The sequence below is a fragment of the Poromitra crassiceps genome (assembly GCF_964638095.1).
Source record: "Poromitra crassiceps genome assembly, chromosome: 12".
Lineage (NCBI taxonomy): Eukaryota > Metazoa > Chordata > Actinopteri > Beryciformes > Melamphaidae > Poromitra > Poromitra crassiceps.
The window spans coordinates 39,490,372-39,508,613 of record NC_139632.1 but is presented as its reverse complement, the minus strand read 5'-3'; the positions used below and the strand labels follow the sequence as shown (position 1 = coordinate 39,508,613).

At 43.4% G+C, this 18,242-nt stretch overlaps 1 protein-coding gene across 1 annotated transcript in view; it reads left to right on the top strand.

Moving 5' to 3' along the window:
- ect2 (epithelial cell transforming 2) overlaps positions 1 to 4,621 on the top strand; it is a gene marked incomplete at both ends in the record, with an annotated part of 104,002 nt that extends 99,381 nt beyond the window's left edge. The window contains one exon of the mRNA XM_083647388.1: positions 4,604 to 4,621. Within this exon, the coding sequence (XP_083503514.1) occupies positions 4,604 to 4,621 (18 nt within the window). The remainder of the gene's footprint in view (positions 1 to 4,603) is intronic.
- Between the last annotated feature and the right edge of the window lie 13,621 nt (positions 4,622 to 18,242).

Genomic DNA, 18,242 nt, shown 5'->3' with positions numbered 1-18,242 from the left:
ACTCTGGTTCATATAGAGACTCCTGGCAGTTTTTCGGGGACATTCTTTTACATTTTCAGACAACAGCGCAAAAATGCCAAAGCCACTTTTGAACTGAAAATGAATAATCTCTCAGGACAATCATGCAAATGTATTTCCATTGATATTTTTCCTCAGCCCTTAATTCACGTACATTCATTCATTCAATGAGAAATCCCATTAAACACCCCCTTAATCTCAACTCCTTTCCAATGTAATGTCAGGGATACAGTAACTTTCCTATTCATTTCCACTTACTGTAATAATCCTGTAAACCTCCACAACATCAAAAAGCCCTTAAAGCACGGCTTTCCCGATCATCAACCCACGTTGTGTCATTATAATCTCTTGGTAATATAAGCACATGGGCAGTGTTTACCTTCTCTCTCTGTTTTCCTCATGGAGAATTCTCTGCCTGCAGAAACTCCACCCCCACCTGCTGCAAGTCATTAAGGCTGGTTGAGGCTCTCATGTGATTCTCCATGCATACTTAACAAATACAAATAAACAATAACAGCCGCCCTCGGAGCAGATTCCGCGTCTCGAGCAGAACCTCCGCACTTCCGTTATGACGCGTTGTCACAACGGAGCGTTTTGCCAGAGGAGGAAATGGGAGGAGCTCCCTGTGAGGAAAACAGGGAGAGAAGGTAAACACTGCCCATGTGCTTATATTAGCGAGATCATAATGACACAAAGTGGGTTGATTATCGGTAAAGCCATCCTTTAACTAATAGGGTTTTCAATACTGTAACTAATGAAGCATATCATTAATAAACTCCAAATCAAAGCATTCCCTCAATGAAGATAACATGAGGAAATACTGTACATATGTCCTGCAGCACAGCTCAAAATCACAATAACATAATACAACCTAAAACAGTGGTTCTCAAATGGGGGTCCGTGGCACTTTGCCAGGGGGTCCGCGAAAAGTTTTCAGGTAATATATATATATATTTTTTTTTATTAAAAAATAAAATGCTACATGTTACTTATTTCTTCTCAAACTACTTCCTACATGGTGCTAGTCTATCAAAATATCTTGGATGTCATTGATTGTGTTGCATAGTGGTTTTCTGTACCGTTGACAAATTGTGATATTGTAAGTCGCTTTGGACAAAACAAAAGCGTCTGCTAAATGACGTAATGTAAATGTAATGTAATAAAAAAAAACTTTTTTTTTTTTGCAAAATCTTCATAGTTCAACGAAAATAGTTTATGCTTTAAATCTAAAATGGTTCATGGATTACATTCTAATAACAAACCTATCAAATTAAAAGTCTAGCACGTTACCGTGGAAACAATTAAGCTTAGCCCAAAATCACAAATCAGAATGAGGGGGTCCCCGGTATATTTTCTATCTTGTAAGGGGTCCTTGGCTGAAAAACATTTGAGAACCTCTGACCTAAAAAACGCATCACCAAAATGGTGATACAGCATAGGAACAACACCTACTACAGTACAGAGACTGAAAGACTGGAAAAGAGAAAACAGCGAGTCCTTTGCCTGTCCATCCGTCAGCATGATGACCTCCGGGTCAGGGGGCATGTGCAAGGTCAGGAATTTGTGTGCACGCCAGATATAGTGTGTGTGTGTGTGTGTGTGTGTGTGTGTGTGTGAGAGAGAGAGAGAGAGAGAGAGAGAGAGAGAGAGAGACTTAGGGTGTATTCACACCTATCTCGTTTGGAGCAGTTGTTCCGAAACGGAGAGCATTTTCCCCCTTGGTGCGGTTCGTTTGGGGGAGTGTGAACACAGCAATCGCACTCGGATGCGGGACAAAACAAGCGGACCGAGATCGCCAAGAAAGGGTGGTCTCGGTCCGCTTCCAAACGAACTCTGGTGCGGTTCGTTTGTGGTGAGAACGTGAGCCGACCTCGATCCGCCACAACAGCAGTAAACGGTGCGCATTTTTGGATAAACCAGCTGCCGTAGTCAGCTGCGCTGTGCGTAATGGCCTGAAGAACGAACATTTTTATCGTTTAAAAACAACATCTTTCAGATTCTGTTTTGGCGACTTGTGACTTGCATCGATAAACTTTGGGGGATTTTTGGATCATCACATCAGCAGTTTGAACTCAATCAACTTACCTCGGACCATGGGAAGCAACGTTAATGTGTTGAATCTCTACGGATTTTGCCTGTAAATTGTGTACCGGCACACCGCCCTCTCTCTCCCTCTCTCTTGCTCTCTCTGGTCTCCATTCAATAAATGAAAACAAATCGTGGTAATCAGAGCCAGCCTTCTTTGTGATAAGATTGTATGGTTCAATCAGACAATCAGACTAATTGCATATCTTCCTCGAAATGTCCGTTATTATTAAATTATTCCTGACAGGACAGGTGTTCATATAGCCTATGTCTCGGCTAATCCTCATCTCCGTGATAGTAGCCTAATAGCAGAATTTGCGAGGGTCTTTGATCTTCTATCTCCAAATTCCCAATAGCCTAAATAGGCTAAATAAATACATAGGCTTACATAGCATACATTAATAAATAAATAAATAACTTTCTCCCTCTCTCTCTCTCTCCCGATCCCTCCCTTTCTTTCTTTCTTTCTTTCTCTCTCTCTCTCTCTCTCCTCGCACGGCGGACGCCTGACATAGCCTAAAATGAAGGTCTAACAAAACGCATTTTTATAATCATATAGGAAAATCTCTGGGAATTATTTTGTCCATCCCGAGAGGTTATTAGCCTATCAGAGTCTCTGCTGGCCAATCCAGGAAGTTTGACAATACTATTTGGACCGTTTCATTTGTGGCTGTGTGAACACAAACGAACCAAGGCACAAATGCAACAATTGTATCAATTAAGTACCTGAATCGGAACAAAGCAAACGACCTACAGGTGTGAATACACCCTCAGTCAACTTAGCTGACTGAAAGCTCTTTTTAGCACCACAGGCAGCAGGGAAACTGGCTGCCATCATAGCAGGCATGAACAGACAGTGAAACACTCACAATAATCAGAACCAAAGCTAGAGGGTTCCAGCAGGTTTTGCCGCTTGGACCCCTGATGAAGGAGCGAGAGAGAAGGTGTGGGGGTGTGAGGGGGAAAAACAGCAGATCAAAGAAACTGGACTCACAGCACAACGGAGAAAGAGAGGGATAGAGTGATCGAGAAAGTGAGAGAGACAGATGGAGAGAGAGAGAGAGAGAGAGAGAGAGAGAGAGATAATGCCAGGGCAGTCAGTGGATGGTAGTAGTAGGCGGAAGCGCTCACACAGCTCTTTCTCGACGGTCGGCCATTGTTTTCTCTGTTGCATATAAATAGCTGTTTATATTTGTTTCATAGATTCTGCTTGCCTCTTGTCTTTAGCTGCAGGGTGGGTGGGCAGTGCGGGCCTTAGCTCAGCTCTGAATCAGGGTGATGGGAGTGTGTGTGTGTGTGTGTGTGTGTGTGTGTGTGTGTGTGTGTGTGTGTGTGTCTGTCTGTGTCTGTGTGTGCGTGCACAGGCGTGTGGCCAGTCCCAGTCACTCCTTCAATGGGTGAGTTTAGCATTAGGACTTGGGTTTATAATTAGGATTATGTTAAGGCTAGGATGTGGGTTAAGATTCGTCATAAGGCAAATGGCTACCTAGAGAAATAAATATCTACAAATGCTGTAATGTATGCATTAATTTACGCTTCCAACTTCATATATCTTATAGATATTGTGAAGACGTCGCCATAAGAAGAGACACGGCACAGCGACACTACAAGAAGAACATGCATGCAGCCACACACAGACAGACACATGCCGACGGTGGCCGGTGAAATTGCTCGTTCTCTGCTCGTTTAACCCAGACAATGTATGTCCTTCCTCATCTGAGGGGCAGCCAGGAGCAGTGGCTGCTGAAGCGCCCGGGGACCATCTTCACCGCGGTCATCGCTGGTAAAGTGGTGATCTTCTTGCACGTTGTTAGTGGGGGGGTTCAATTGGAGGAACCTCCATGTGAGCATGCAGGGAGAACATGTCAACTCCACACACAGAAAGACCCCTTTTCGTGAGATAACCCACCTGGGCACTAGGCACGAAAGACATGCGGGGGGAGACAGGCACGCCGCTGCGACCCGGGCGGGAATCGAACCCAGGACATTCTTGCTGTGAGGCGACGGCGCTACCGCTGTGCCACTGAGGCTGAGCTAAGTTTAGGAGGGGCATTCGACATGAGGGATGATGCCACGCCAGGGGGGGGTTCCATCCATGTGCACAATCACATCCTCTAGAGGTGAAGAGGAGGAAACGTGCAAAATGTCCCCGCGGCCGGTGAGCTTTCACTACAAGCAAGCTCATTATGACAGGAATCCTACGTACACGTGCACGCACGCACGCGCACACACACACACACACACACACACACACACACACACACACACACACACACACACACACACACACACACACACACACACACACACACACACACACACACACACACACACACACACACACACACATGTTTTGAGAAAGAGCCCCTGCTGGAGGGACTACAGACCAGACAAAGAACTGACACTAGAATGAGATAAACATCAAGTCTGGATCTCTCCCTCTTCTACTGGACCTCACTGTGACTCTCCTCTTGTCTTGTCTTGTCTTGTCCTCCTCCAGGCCCTGGTTGTTCTGTGACTCCTTTCCACCAAAGTCCCGGCCTGGGAAGAACCCAAGTTACCTCTGTCCCCATATCCCACACATTACATAAAACAAAGAGCGCTTCTTTTTTATATCAAGGCTCTGTCTGTCTGTCTGTCTGTCTGTAGACTGTGTCTGTCTGTCTGTCTGTCTGTCTGTATGTAGACTGTGTCTGTCTGTCTGTCTGTCTGTCTGTATGTAGACTGTGTCTGTCTGTCTGTCTGTCTGTCTGTCTGTATGTAGACTGTGTCTGTCTGTCTGTCTGTATGTAGACTGTGTCTGGCCGTCTGTCTGTCTGTAGACTGTGTCTGTCTGTCTGTCTGTCTGTCTGTATGTAGACTGTGTCTGTCCGTCCGTCTGTCTGTCTGTAGACTGTGTCTGTCCGTCTGTCTGTCTGTCTGTAGACTGTAGTCGTGTTTCCATTACCGTCAGAAATGCGCAAAATCTAAATATCGCAATAGAAATTGGGTAATGGAAACACGTAAATTTCGAAAAAGCTCCCAAATATCGCAAAACGTTTTTGCGCTCTCATGAGGTGGTTTTTCAGACGTGTCGATATAGCAGTTTATCGCAAAAGTGTAATGGAAACAGATTTTCCGCATTTGCACGTCATGTGACCCATCTTCTCCTTTGGAAAATGAAAGGAAATGAGGGAGAAAGGGTTTGATAAACCGTGGCAAAACCTTCGCAGCAAGTGGAAAACTTTGAAGCAACGCTACCTAGCAGAAAGACGTGTTGTGCAAAAGCGGAGCCGGAAAATAGATCATGTTTAACACTTTGAGTGCCACGGCCCTTGGGCAAAAGGTGCTGTACTGTGCCACATAGGCCGCAATGCATTTTAAAACAGTCATATAATTTCTTTAATAATTACTATGTAAACACTGAACACGCACAAATAACGATGAGACTCTCTTCTATCACCTGCAAAAAAAAGTTTATTGATCCCATTTTCCGTTCTTTAGTTATGAGCCGGAGAAGATAGCTTGATTAGACCAAAAACAGCCATTTTTTTCTAGAAACCTGAGATATTCAGCCTTTTGTGAAAGGAAGCATTTCAAGCACATCATTGACTCATTGCTAATATTTTCTGATGTAATGACACCTCAAAAATAATTTCCTTCAATAAAAGAGTGAAAACAAAGGAATTTTGTTTGGCCAAATAATACTTTTTAGCTGCAACCAGCAGCGCTGGCCCCTGCGTGCGAAGACCCTACACCTTCATGCTGGTCTTGATTTACTGCTGGTGGGCATCAGATAGCCTATTCTAGCTTGTTTGCTCTCTGTGCATCGAGCCTGCTGCAGTGCCTGGGTCTGTTGTATGCTGTAGTGTCCTGCGTGCCCCACCTCCCCCCCTCCCCCCCCCCCCCCCCCCCCCCCCCGTTGTGGGAGGAGTGTCTCTCTGCTCTGCTCGGCTCTGCTGTGAGTGTGTTTGCTCTGCGTGTGCTCAGCACTGAAAAGTCCGCTAAATCCAGCTTTTTTACAGCCGCGTTCCAGTTGAGAATAATAATAACTAATAACTTACTGATCATGCGAATGGGCTGTGCAGCGGACACGGAGGTGCTCAATTGTGACAGCAGATTGGCTGCTGCAGGGGCACAGCTAACGTTATGCTTCAATGAAGCAGCTGCATACGGACGGATGCGATGCGATTTCCTTTTCCCCAACGACTTCTTCTGTGTGTTTTACTCCACTTTCTCTCATCTGGAGTCCGCTGTCGCCACCTAAGGGTTCTGTAAAATAGGTTAGACACATTCAATAGCTCTCATATTGTAAGAGGCGATGTAAGAAGCATAGATCGACACCCCCCCCCCCCCCCCCCCCCCCGTCAAAAAAACAATTTCGAGTTATTGACGCTGGCAGCCTACGGTAAATTTCTAATGACGCCATATGGCGTCGCTGGCACTCAATGTGTTAATGGGAGAAATCGATCCATGCCTGTGTGCGCGCATTTGGCACAGCGGCGAGATGATCGGCGGGATGAAAAGCACACCGGTGCGGTGCTGTTGACTGAAGTGATTAATACATTACACACGTTTCAGGTGCAATGTTATAATTATAATACACGATATATTCTGACTATTGCACCATATCAGCCTTCCCCCCCCTCCTCCATCTCTAAAATGGGACAAGTTGTAGGCTACCTTTTTTCCTCTGCCTGTCGCGCTCACTGCATTCACCGCAGCCCGCAACATGTTCTTTTGAATTGATAATCAGGCTTGTTTATATGCGTTGTAACTTCATGTTGTGATTTGCATTGACCATTGGTTGGATTTGAGCATGCAGGGGACGGGATATGGGGCAGATCCGCGTGCGTAATCACTGTGGCAGCTGCTGGTAACGGGAATTGCGAAACTCAACTTCAATGGAAACGCCTACAAGTCGCAATTGTACATTGTCGAAGTTGTAGAAATATCGCAATTATTTTGCGAAAAACTGTAATGGAAACACAGCTAGACTGTGTCTGTCCTGTGGCTGGCTGTGCACTGGCTGTACTCTGTACCAAGCTAATAGAATACCAATAGTGTATCTCCAGGGTGGAGTTCCACAGTAGTGTCTAACTTACTACGTACTATGATGTGTATACTGTACAATTAAAGTGATAAAGATGCATGTACAGTAAAAGATGGGTGAAGTGAGTTGGGTAGGTTTGCCCTCCACCATGGCTATAAAGGTCCCATATACGGACTAACGTTATACGGATTACAACCTGAAGAGCAGGCGCAACAGGAGCTCCTATCTCAATGTGACAAACAGCAGGCAGAGAGAGGGTGAACACTGCAAGAGTTTTCTCTCTCTCTTTTACAATAACAGTCTGAGCCTGTGTCCGTTGCAAAGACAAGCTTGTTTAGGGGACGCGTACAGTACGTGCAGGCTGCGAGGCACGAGGGGCATGTGGGCAAAGCGACTGAAGCGTTCTTGGTGAAAAATGTCTGTTAACGTGACTTAGTTATACATAAACAGATATGAAAATATGGTCCAGGTTGAAAAATAGAGAAATTCTCCTTTAACCTTCAAGCTTAAAAAGTAGTCAATTGCATTTGTTTCACTAAACCTTGTCCGTATCGTGAAACAAATGTGAGGTCCTTTACTCAAACATCACATGAGGGAAGCTGTGAATAGATGTCTCTCCTTATTTCTGTCTCCGCCTCCGTTATGCGTCTCGTTAGCCACCACGTGTCAATTAATCAGCGCTATGAGAACGTGCCGATATGCCTGAAGAGCAGAGAACGTGAAGGCATTTGTCACTTTGCAAGGGGAAAGAGTGTCAGTGAAGGGAGAGAGGCAGCAGAGTGCTGTTGTTAGAGTTAAGTAGTATACTTGACGTTACGTTAAAAAAAAAGCAGCAGCACTTTAGAAGAGCTGGAAGCCTTTTATTCTCACTGCGTCTCTCTTCTCCTATCACTCCATCAGCAGTAATGAGACGCATGGAGCCGTGTGCAATCCATGTGTCACAGAGAGAGAGAGAGGATGAGAGTGCTAGAGACACTCAATGAAAGAGGTATACAGTAGAGCAGTGGTTCTCATCAACCTGTGGTTCGGGTACCACTGGTGGTACGTGGGGCTCCCAGCCTCCCATACATTCATATGGTGGTCATTTCTGTGGTGGTACTTTGGTGTAAAAAAAGGTAGAGAACCACTACAGTAGAGAATGTGTTCCGTTTACACTAGATAACACTTCAACCAATTTCTTACAATTTGCTGACACGATAATACACACGGTTGATCCTAGCACTAATGTGACAAAGCATGGTCAATTTCAATGTCTGTTACATTGGCTCTTTGCTCTTGATTGGTCTTTTGTACATTAGTCTCGCTGGCCAGCCTCCCCTCCCTTCCGTGAGAGTCGTCCGGCTGCACGGAAACAGGCTACTGGGATAAGCCCTCCCCTGCTCTACAACTGCTCCCACGTCAATCAGAGCGGCTTCCGCTCCCTCCTTCCCTGTGTGTTGCTGTAAATAGTGCCCTCAGTGAAAACAACAACGCTAACTAGCTAGCAAGCTAACAGCAGAAACCTACACGCTAGCTCGTTGCTACATGCCGAAAATGGCAAGTTGGATTGTTGGAAACTATTTTTCAAGGGCACTGCCGCTAAGCGCCGCCCATCGCAATTCCACAATGGAGACCTGCGCCACCAGACTCCTCTCACGGAAGGGAGGGGAGGCTGGCCAGCGAGACTATTTGCACATTGATGGTGTGAATTAGAAGCTATTCTTGAAGAGAATTCGCGTTCACAATGACATGAAATACTGCTCCTCACATCGGCGGCACGGTAACATCAATATATCATGATTACATTAAGAGATGTCAGTGTAATTACCATAAACAAACAAGAGCGTTGCTGAAAGGTTTGGCAGCCTCTGCCGGCCTCGACGCTACATTTCACATTGTGTGTGCCACCATGTCCGATGTGGCGGGATTGATTTACCTCACAAAAGGAGATTGCTTTAGGGCACAAAAGCGCAAGCAGGCGCAGTCTCTCTTCTTTGCAGAAATCACACAAAGCTATACCGATGTATAAACATGCACCTTTAAATAACATTTCAATGGATTTCTCAACATTTGCTTGGATGATAATTCACAAAATATGGTTCGTCTTTGTGCGGCGACGAGACATAATCGCAGCGCCTTACATCGTCAAGCCTGGGTTGTTATCTTTGCCACAAACCTACAACGTACTGCTGTCATTTTGATGCTGTGAATTATAAGCTTGGCCTGAAGATATTCTGCTTTCACAACCACACGGATACAGTTACTCACATAGGCCTGCTTTGTCGTTGCAACTACACAGTGTTTGCTGCTCATCTCGGGAAAAATGAAAAAAAGAAAGTCGATATGCCAAACCCCTTCATTTGATCTCAGAAATGTTCTTCATCTCTCCATGACATAATGTGAATGATCCATTAAACATAACACAGACCTAATAAAGTAGGTTAGTATCATGGCTTTTTAAGCATGAATTGATTCATTCATTCATTCACAGAGTATGCAGCCTTTTCATGCCTTTGCTCGTGGTTTACAGGGTTAATAAGGAGGTGTTAATGGAAAGTTCCTGTCTCTGTGAATTTTTAATTAAATTACAAAAGTAAGACATCCAGATGAAGAGACTCGTGTTGTTTTGCTGTGATCTCCTGCATTAATAACTACCTTGATTCATTTTGAGGGGATTTTTGAAAGAATTAAGGGGTATTAATGTAAATGTAGGGTAATTTTAAGGGATTACTGGTTCGTAGAGACTAGAGAATAAAGTCAAACAAGACCAACACGGCATCACAAGGAAGGATGTGGGAGTGATGCGGTGTGTTTACAATCTATGTTAGGCACTTCAGAACAAATAGTATTTCAAAGTGTGTGCACAGTATATCAATACATCATGTTAGAATCCACACGCATTGGTAGGTGGGGGGTGTGTGGGTGTGTGCGCGCGCGCGTGTGTGTGTGTGTGTGTGCGCATGTGTGTGCGCGCCCCATGAGCATAGTGTGTCTTATGTGGATTGTGTTGAAGTCTCAGCTGACTGATTGAATTCACTAGTCTGTGATGTGTTAGAAGAAAGACAAAGCTAGATCTGATTACCTGCTGCACACTGTTTGAAAGCTTCCTCTTCATCTCAGTAGGTCGTGGACTCATTACTCCCTTCATCTCCTCTTACTTTCCTACAAGTCCAGGCTTTCTCTGTTACTGTCCTACCTCATGAGGTAACAATGTATGCAATCTATAGTATACAAGTATATGTGATACTGATTGAGTGTGATTTATATTATTTTACTTTGCTTATTTTTTATCTTCAGAAATATGTATGAGTTGAACAAGTAGTGCAATGGGGCTTGTGTGTCGACCTAGCGTCTTTTTCCGACCGCTAAACGCTGGAAGTACGCCGGGGGGAGCGCTGATCTCAGCGCACAATATGCAAGGAAGCAGTCTGAAACTAACGTTAATTCAGTGCGGTAGCTAGCTTGATAGCTGACAGCTAACATTAGCTAACAACACACATATAGTGATTTAGCTCAACACTCACCAGAAACATTAAGTGTCTAGCCAATCTGCTCCCACAATTGAGCCTTTCTGTCTCTGTTGTGATAGTTTCTCCATATGATTAGTTGCCAGAAAAGGCGCACCCGACACCAGCGCGTCTTTCTGAAAAGTTAAAATATGTTCAGCTGGGAGCCGACGCACAAAAACGCCGGAGCTGATGAAAAGACGCTAGGTCGACACAGGCCCTTAGAGTGCACTCATCTCTGTGACTTTAGTGCAATGCTGTGGTGTCTCTGTGTGACGTTAGTAACGGTCCTAGAAAAAACCTGTTCTCTGCAGTTCAAAGGGACTTGATACAGCGTTTTGTTATTTACACATCACATTTAGAAAACATCAGATATGTGTCATATGAGAGGAAAAACTTTCAGACTTTCAGCTGCAATGTGAACAGAGCCTATGAGTAATTGTTGATGGTGTATCATAGATTAAACTAAAGGAGCATCTCAATAGGGTGTTTCTATACAAAATACCATTATATCTTATTTATTATGTATAACTATATAACATGTTACTGTGCAAAATCCTTTGACCTGTCACAGCATGTCATCAAACCACATGTAGCATGTGACTTCTACTGCCTTCTCTGTCAACGTACAAAATATTGACCATCTACAGATCATGATATTTGATAACAACACTCATAGGGGAATTTAAAATTGACTTATAGTTTAACTGTTTGACCAAAGGTTTGTGTCACATAGGCACCAAGAGAAAGAAAGAGCAGCGGGAGAGGACGAGGAGAAAGAAAACAGAGCTTGTTAATAACGTCAAATGAATTTCCAAGAAGTAAGTGTGATATTAATTAAAACCATTAGCCCGTAACTGATTAACACCACAAACAAATTGGCTTAGAGGTGTCCCTCATATCTTTGCTGGTATTTTACATAGACACAGTAAACACAGGAATTTGACATTGAAATTTCTGAAATTTACAAGCGTATAAAAAAACAGAATCTAGGACACCTATTTAGATAGCACTTTGATTTGAAAGGAATAGTAGGGAAGCTCTATTGCCAACTTCTCTTTGCCAGCCGTGGTATTTTCTAAGGTAGAGAGACCTCGGACCTCACAAAATTCAAGTTTTGTTGCGAAAAATTCAGTTACATTTTTAGCCAGGTGCTGAAAGCCAGTTCACATTTTCATTGTGTATTACTGTACAATCAGCGTTTACAATTTATTTACAGGCCCCTTGTGTTGAGATTGAGAACAAAATTGACTGACTGTAATCTTAATCCCAATATAATCTCCTGCAGAGAGAGAGAGAGAGAGAGAGAGAGAGAGAAAGAGAGAGAGATATTGTAATAGTGAGAGAAAGGGAGAGAGAGAGTTACTGTTAATCCAAACCCAGGTGCCGACCCCACGGCTTCCGTCATAAAGCAATGCTATAAAGCTAACTGTATGCCAAAGCCTAATCCAGTCCATATGGCATCAGATTTATCTGTAGGTAAATCAGAGCCTGGGATAAGTATCTGCTGGCCAGATTAATGCAGTGCAGAGGGGAGTAAAAAACTGATGAGGAAATGGTTTAGGGCCCCAATTGGTGCCACCGCACCAATGTGAGTGTGTGGGGTGGAGAGAGAGAGAGAGAGAGAGAGAGAGAGAGACAGAGAGAGACAGAGAGAGAGAGACAGAGAGAGAGAGAGAGAGAGAGAGACAGAGAGAGAGAGAGAGAGAGATGTTTTAAGGCCACACTTAGAAATCTTCAGTCCTTGCTCTCATATATTCTCCAAAATTGTGCAGTTACTCTTGAAATTAAATGAGAGAGGGAGAGAGAATATATCGCTTATGATACAGTACACTACAGTATACCCCCCCCCCCCCACACACACTCACACTGGTGAGGTGGGGAAGAGTTTGATTTAACTGTTCGTAGGCTATGTATTCAGATGATGACAATGTTTTGGGGAACAATGAAGCAAGCACCGCCGAATAAGCATGGTGGGCTGTGTGTGTGTGTGTGAGAGAGAGAGAGAGAGAGAGAGAGAGAGAGAGAGAGAGAGAGAGAGAGAGAGAGAGAGAGAGAGAGAGAGAGAGAGAGAGAGAGAGAGAACGCTTGTTTGTATGTGTTTGCTCTCATGCCACTGCGGCAATGTCAGGTTTATGGATAGCCAAGGCCTTTTCCGTGTGTGTGTGTGTGTGTGTGTGTGTGTGTGTGTGTGTGTGTGAGTGTGTGGGGAGTCGGTATGTGTGTGTCTGTGTGTGTGTGTGTGTGTGTGTGTGTGTGTGTGTGTGTGTGTGTGCGTGCGTGTGAATGTGTGGGGAGTCTGTGTATGTCAGACACACACAGACTCCCCAGAGAGATTGTAATTACTAGGATGGTAAATCACCTCATGTCCAGGACACATACGCACACATTGTGCACGCACGCACACACACACACACACACACACACACACACACACACACACACACACACACACACACACACACACACACACACACACACACACACACACATACACACACACGGAAAGACACTTCTCACTGTAGTCAACAACGTTGTAATACTATTCCAGCATGGCCCTACAGTCTAAAGACTTTCTAACATTGTGGCAGATGTACAGTAGGTTATCATCTTATAAATAAGAAACTTGAGGAAATGTGCAGAGAAAACAGGCACGCAGTGTTGTTTGTGTGGGAGTGAGACGAGATGAGAATCGACCTTATTCCCACGGTGGCCATTTTGAACACTGAGGCTGGGAAACCCAGAAGACTGACCCGTCTTCTCTGGGTGCTACATTAAAAGTGAGTTAACAGTTATCAACTTTGCTAGACTGCTTGACTTTATCAGGGAGGTTAGCAAGTTAGCTACTGTAGCTAGCTACTAGCTGATTAGAACGTACTTCTTGTTATTAGATTATTATACATAGACTTGCTTTTTGACTTAATATAACTGCTGATACGAGTAATAGTTTTACTTTCGTTTTCTTGTTTCATGTTTATTTGAAATGAGAAACAAAAGATTTTAATTAACTGAAAATTCATTAGACCAAATTAATTGCTCAATTAGACATTTTTGCAGTGTATGACAGTTTGAGAAACACTCATTATTTGTGTTTTAATGATTTTACATTAAACTTTGGTTTAAGGCAAAACACCTTTTTTTATTTTTCTCTAAATGAAGTACACACCGTGTCCTTCAAAAGACTTGTTGTGTCATCAAAAAAGTAAACACTTGAAAATAAATGCTTGATTATCTCATATTCATCTGTGCATTTTTACAATACCTCAATCAACCTTCAGCTGTTTTTGTCTTGGCCCTGAAAATGTCATCAACGCGGAAGTTGTTAACAGTCAACTGCCGTAAAAAGAGATAAGGACAATATGTGTTTTTATTCTGTGTATATATATATGGGCATGTAGATGTATTTAGGACTTATATTTATAGGCTACGACGCAGCGCATACACTTGTAATGGCTCTCATCTGTTGTGCTCATCACAAAGATCAATGACAACTTCTGTTCTGGGCTAATAAAGTCTTTATGACGCCTCACCGTGAGCATATACTGCCTTCTGTGAGCGCTATTGCCAATTAACAAACCAAGCTGCACTAAGAAATGACTGCATCGTCCCCATTGACAAGCCTTGTTTTATGAAGGCTATCCATTCAGCCCAGCTCTCTCTCTCTCTCTCTCTCTTGCACCTAACAGTTATTGAACTTGTTTGTGAGTATTGGGCTTATTTGACGTGTGGGTTTTGTCTGATTGCAGAGCAGTTTGCACGTGAATTATAGAGCAATTATGACTTTGCAACGCCAGACAAGACGGTCAATTGAGCGGTATTGAACGGAGCGCTGTCCTCTGCCGGTGAAGAGCTATTATAATTCAAACCTATTGGATAAATGTTGTGTTTTTCCTCACGTTGACCCTAATGAAATGACATCCTCTTTGCCTCTCTGACAGGTGGAGATCTTTAGTGAAAATAAGACATTTTGCCAGAATGAGCTTTGATAATTATTCCCTATGCTAATGAGGACAAATTATTTAGTCTTTGATTCCCGCCACACACATATACTGTATATGGGGTAGTAGGAGACCCTCTTCAGAATCAGAATCAGAATGAGAAAAACTTTATTGATCCCTGGGGGGAAATTGAGTAGCCTATGAGCTAGGGCTGCACGATTAATCAAAATCAAATTGCGATCTCGATTCACGGAAAGCGCGAGATACATCTAATTGCAGCGCCGCAGAGCCAGCTGGCTACGCCTCTTGACACGATCTGGCTACGCCTCTTGACACGGTCTGGTATACACATCACCCTTCAAAATAAAATACTCGTTATTTTTCTCTTGATTTAAAGAATTACAAGAACAATTATGCTTTCTATCTTCCACACTGAGCGTAGTTAGGCTCGTTTTCAACTCACCCAACACATTTTGTTTTTCATACTGTATATTTTATGGATTTGGAAAATGTTTCTAAATCATTTTTAAAGGTTGTAGACAGAGTAGAGTTTTGCTATACAGTATTTACATTTCTGTATAAAATATTTGGTCAAAATAATTACATTGTTCATTAAAAATTAAAAAAATTTACCTTCAATGAATATTCAAAATTTGACAGTTTCAAGTATAAATGGTGGTAGTGCATCAATGCTATATTTAATCCATGAATAAAAATAAATAATATAAAAATAAATAAATAAATACATACATAAATACAAAATAAATGAATAAATAAAAATAAATAAATAATAGGCTACAAAAAATAAAAAATAAAAATACATAGCTAAAAAAAAAATCAATAAAGTCTCTGCCTTTATACACTGTTCTCAAACTTTTTCATGTCAAGGTCCCCTAAACTAAAACAAATTAGACCACATGGACCCTCATTCGATCATATTTGATCAGGGTCCCCCATCTGATATTAGATGTTTTATTAGGAGATAGTGTGTGGCACCCATGGCCAACATTCTGTCATTGTCAACACAAAAACAGCCCTATATTGCAGCAGACAGACAGACAGACAGACAGACAGACAGACAGACGGGGATCACAGACAAAGCTGTCTGTAGCAGGGCTGAGCAAGTGGACCTGGCTGAAATATCAGTTCTGGAATGAAGGTGAGTAACGTTATTTCGGTATGTTTTATGTTTGTCATTTTTATGTTGTCCTCTCCATGTGGCCATGCTTGCAAACTTATATCAGCTATAACAGATGTGTATGTTACATTAATGTGCTTTCAACAGGTAGACAGTCAATATCCTACTTTCCGACTTTCTGTCTGTCTGCTCGACTGTCTCACTGTCTGCCTGTCTACCTGACTGACTGTTGTCAGACTGACTGCCTGTACCTGTCTGTCTGTCTGCCTGACTGTCTCACTGTCTGCCTGTCTACCTGACTGTCAGTGTCTGAACTGACTGTGTGTTTCACTGTCTGTCTACCTGACTGACTGATGTCTGTCTGTCACTGACTGACTGACTGTCTGTCAGACTGTCTACCTGACTGACTGACTGACCGACCGTCTGTCTGTCTAATTGTCTGCCTGACTGTCTCACTGTCTGCCTGTCTATCAGACTGACTGCCTGTCTACCTGACTGTCTGTCTACCTAACTGACCGTCTGTCTGTCTCACTGTCTGCCTGACTCTCTCACTGTCTGCCTGTCTACCTGACTGACTGTCTCACTGTCTGCCTGACTGTCTGCCTGTCCCACTGTCTGTCAGTGTCTGAACTGACTGTGTGTTTCACTGTCTGCCTGTCTACCTGACTGACTGATGTCTGTCTGCCACTGACTGACTGACTGACTGACTGTCACACTGGATGTTATGTAATTTAGTGTATAGCTTTGTTGCTTTGAATTTGACATTAGGCCAGGCATGACAATCAAGGCCTCTTTTAGGGCTGTGACGTCTGACCCCTTTTGTTTTTGCCCATCCTTAGTCGCCAGCTTTCTCCACCGCCCAGCCACCGTCATGGTCTTCGTCACCAGTGTCCGGGCCGGCCTCCTGAAAGGTTCCGCCTGTGTCGTTGGTGTCCGGGCCATCGTCCAGGGTTGCTCCACCCTTCGGCCCTGCCTCCCGGACGCCCTCTACACCTGTTGTACGCCCTCTACACCAACGACACAGGCGAAACCTTTCAGGAGGCCGGCCCGGACACTGGTGACGAAGACCATGACGGTGGCTGGGCGGTGGAGAAAGCTGGCGACTAAGGATGGGCAAAAACAAAAGGGGTCAGACGTCACAGCCCTAAAAGAGGCCTTGATTGTCATGCCTGGCCTAATGTAAAATTCAAAGCAACAAAGATATACACTAAATTACATAACATCCAGTGTGACAGTCAGTCAGTCAGTCAGTCAGTCAGTGGCAGACAGACATCAGTCAGTCAGGTAGACAGGCAGACAGTGAAACACACAGTCAGTTCAGACACTGACAGACAGTGGGACAGGCAGACAGTCAGGCAGACAGTGAGACAGTCAGTCAGGTAGACAGGCAGACAGTGAGAGAGTCAGGCAGACAGTGAGACAGACAGACGGTCAGTCAGGTAGACAGACAGTCAGGTAGACAGGCAGTCAGTCTGATAGACAGGCAGACAGTGAGACAGTCAGGCAGACAATTAGACAGACAGACGGTCGGTCAGTCAGTCAGTCAGGTAGACAGTCTGACAGACAGTCAGTCAGTCAGTGACAGACAGACATCAGTCAGTCAGGTAGACAGACAGTGAAACACACAGTCAGTTCAGACACTGACAGTCAGGTAGACAGGCAGACAGGTAGACAGGCAGTCAGTCTGACAACAGTCAGTCAGGTAGACAGGCAGACAGTGAGACAGTCGAGCAGACAGACAGAAAGTCGGAAAGTAGGATATTGACTGTCTGTCTACCTGTTGAAAGCACATTAATGTAACATACACATCTGTTATAGCTGATATAAGTTTGCAAGCATGGCCACATGGAGAGGACAACATAAAAATGACAAACATAAAACATACCGAAATAACGTTACTCACCTTCATTCCAGAACTGATATTTCAGCCAGGTCCACTTGCTCAGCCCTGCTACAGACAGCTTTGTCTGTGATCCCTGTCTGTCTGTCTGTCTGTCTGTCTGTCTGTCTGTCTGTCTGCTGCAATATAGGGCTGTTTTTGTGTTGACAATGACAGAATGTTGGCCATGGGTGCCACACACTATCTCCTAATAAAACATCTAATATCAGATGGGGGACCCTGATCAAATATGATCGAATGAGGGTCCATGTGGTCTAATTTGTTTTAGTTTAGGGGACCTTGACATGAAAAAGTTTGAGAACAGTGTATAAAGGCAGAGACCTTATTGATTTTTTTTTAGCTATGTATTTTTATTTTTTATTTTTTGTAGCCTATTATTTATTTATTTTTATTTATTCATTTATTTTGTATTTATGTATGAATTTATTTATTTATTTTTATATTATTTATTTTTATTTATGGATTAAATATAGCATTGATGCACTACCACCATTTATACTTGAAACTGTCAAATTTTGAATATTCATTGAAGGTAAAATTTTTTAATTTTTAATGAACAATGTAATTATTTTGACCAAATATTTTATACAGAAATGTAAATACTGTATAGCAAAACTCTACTCTGTCTACAACCTTTAAAAATGAT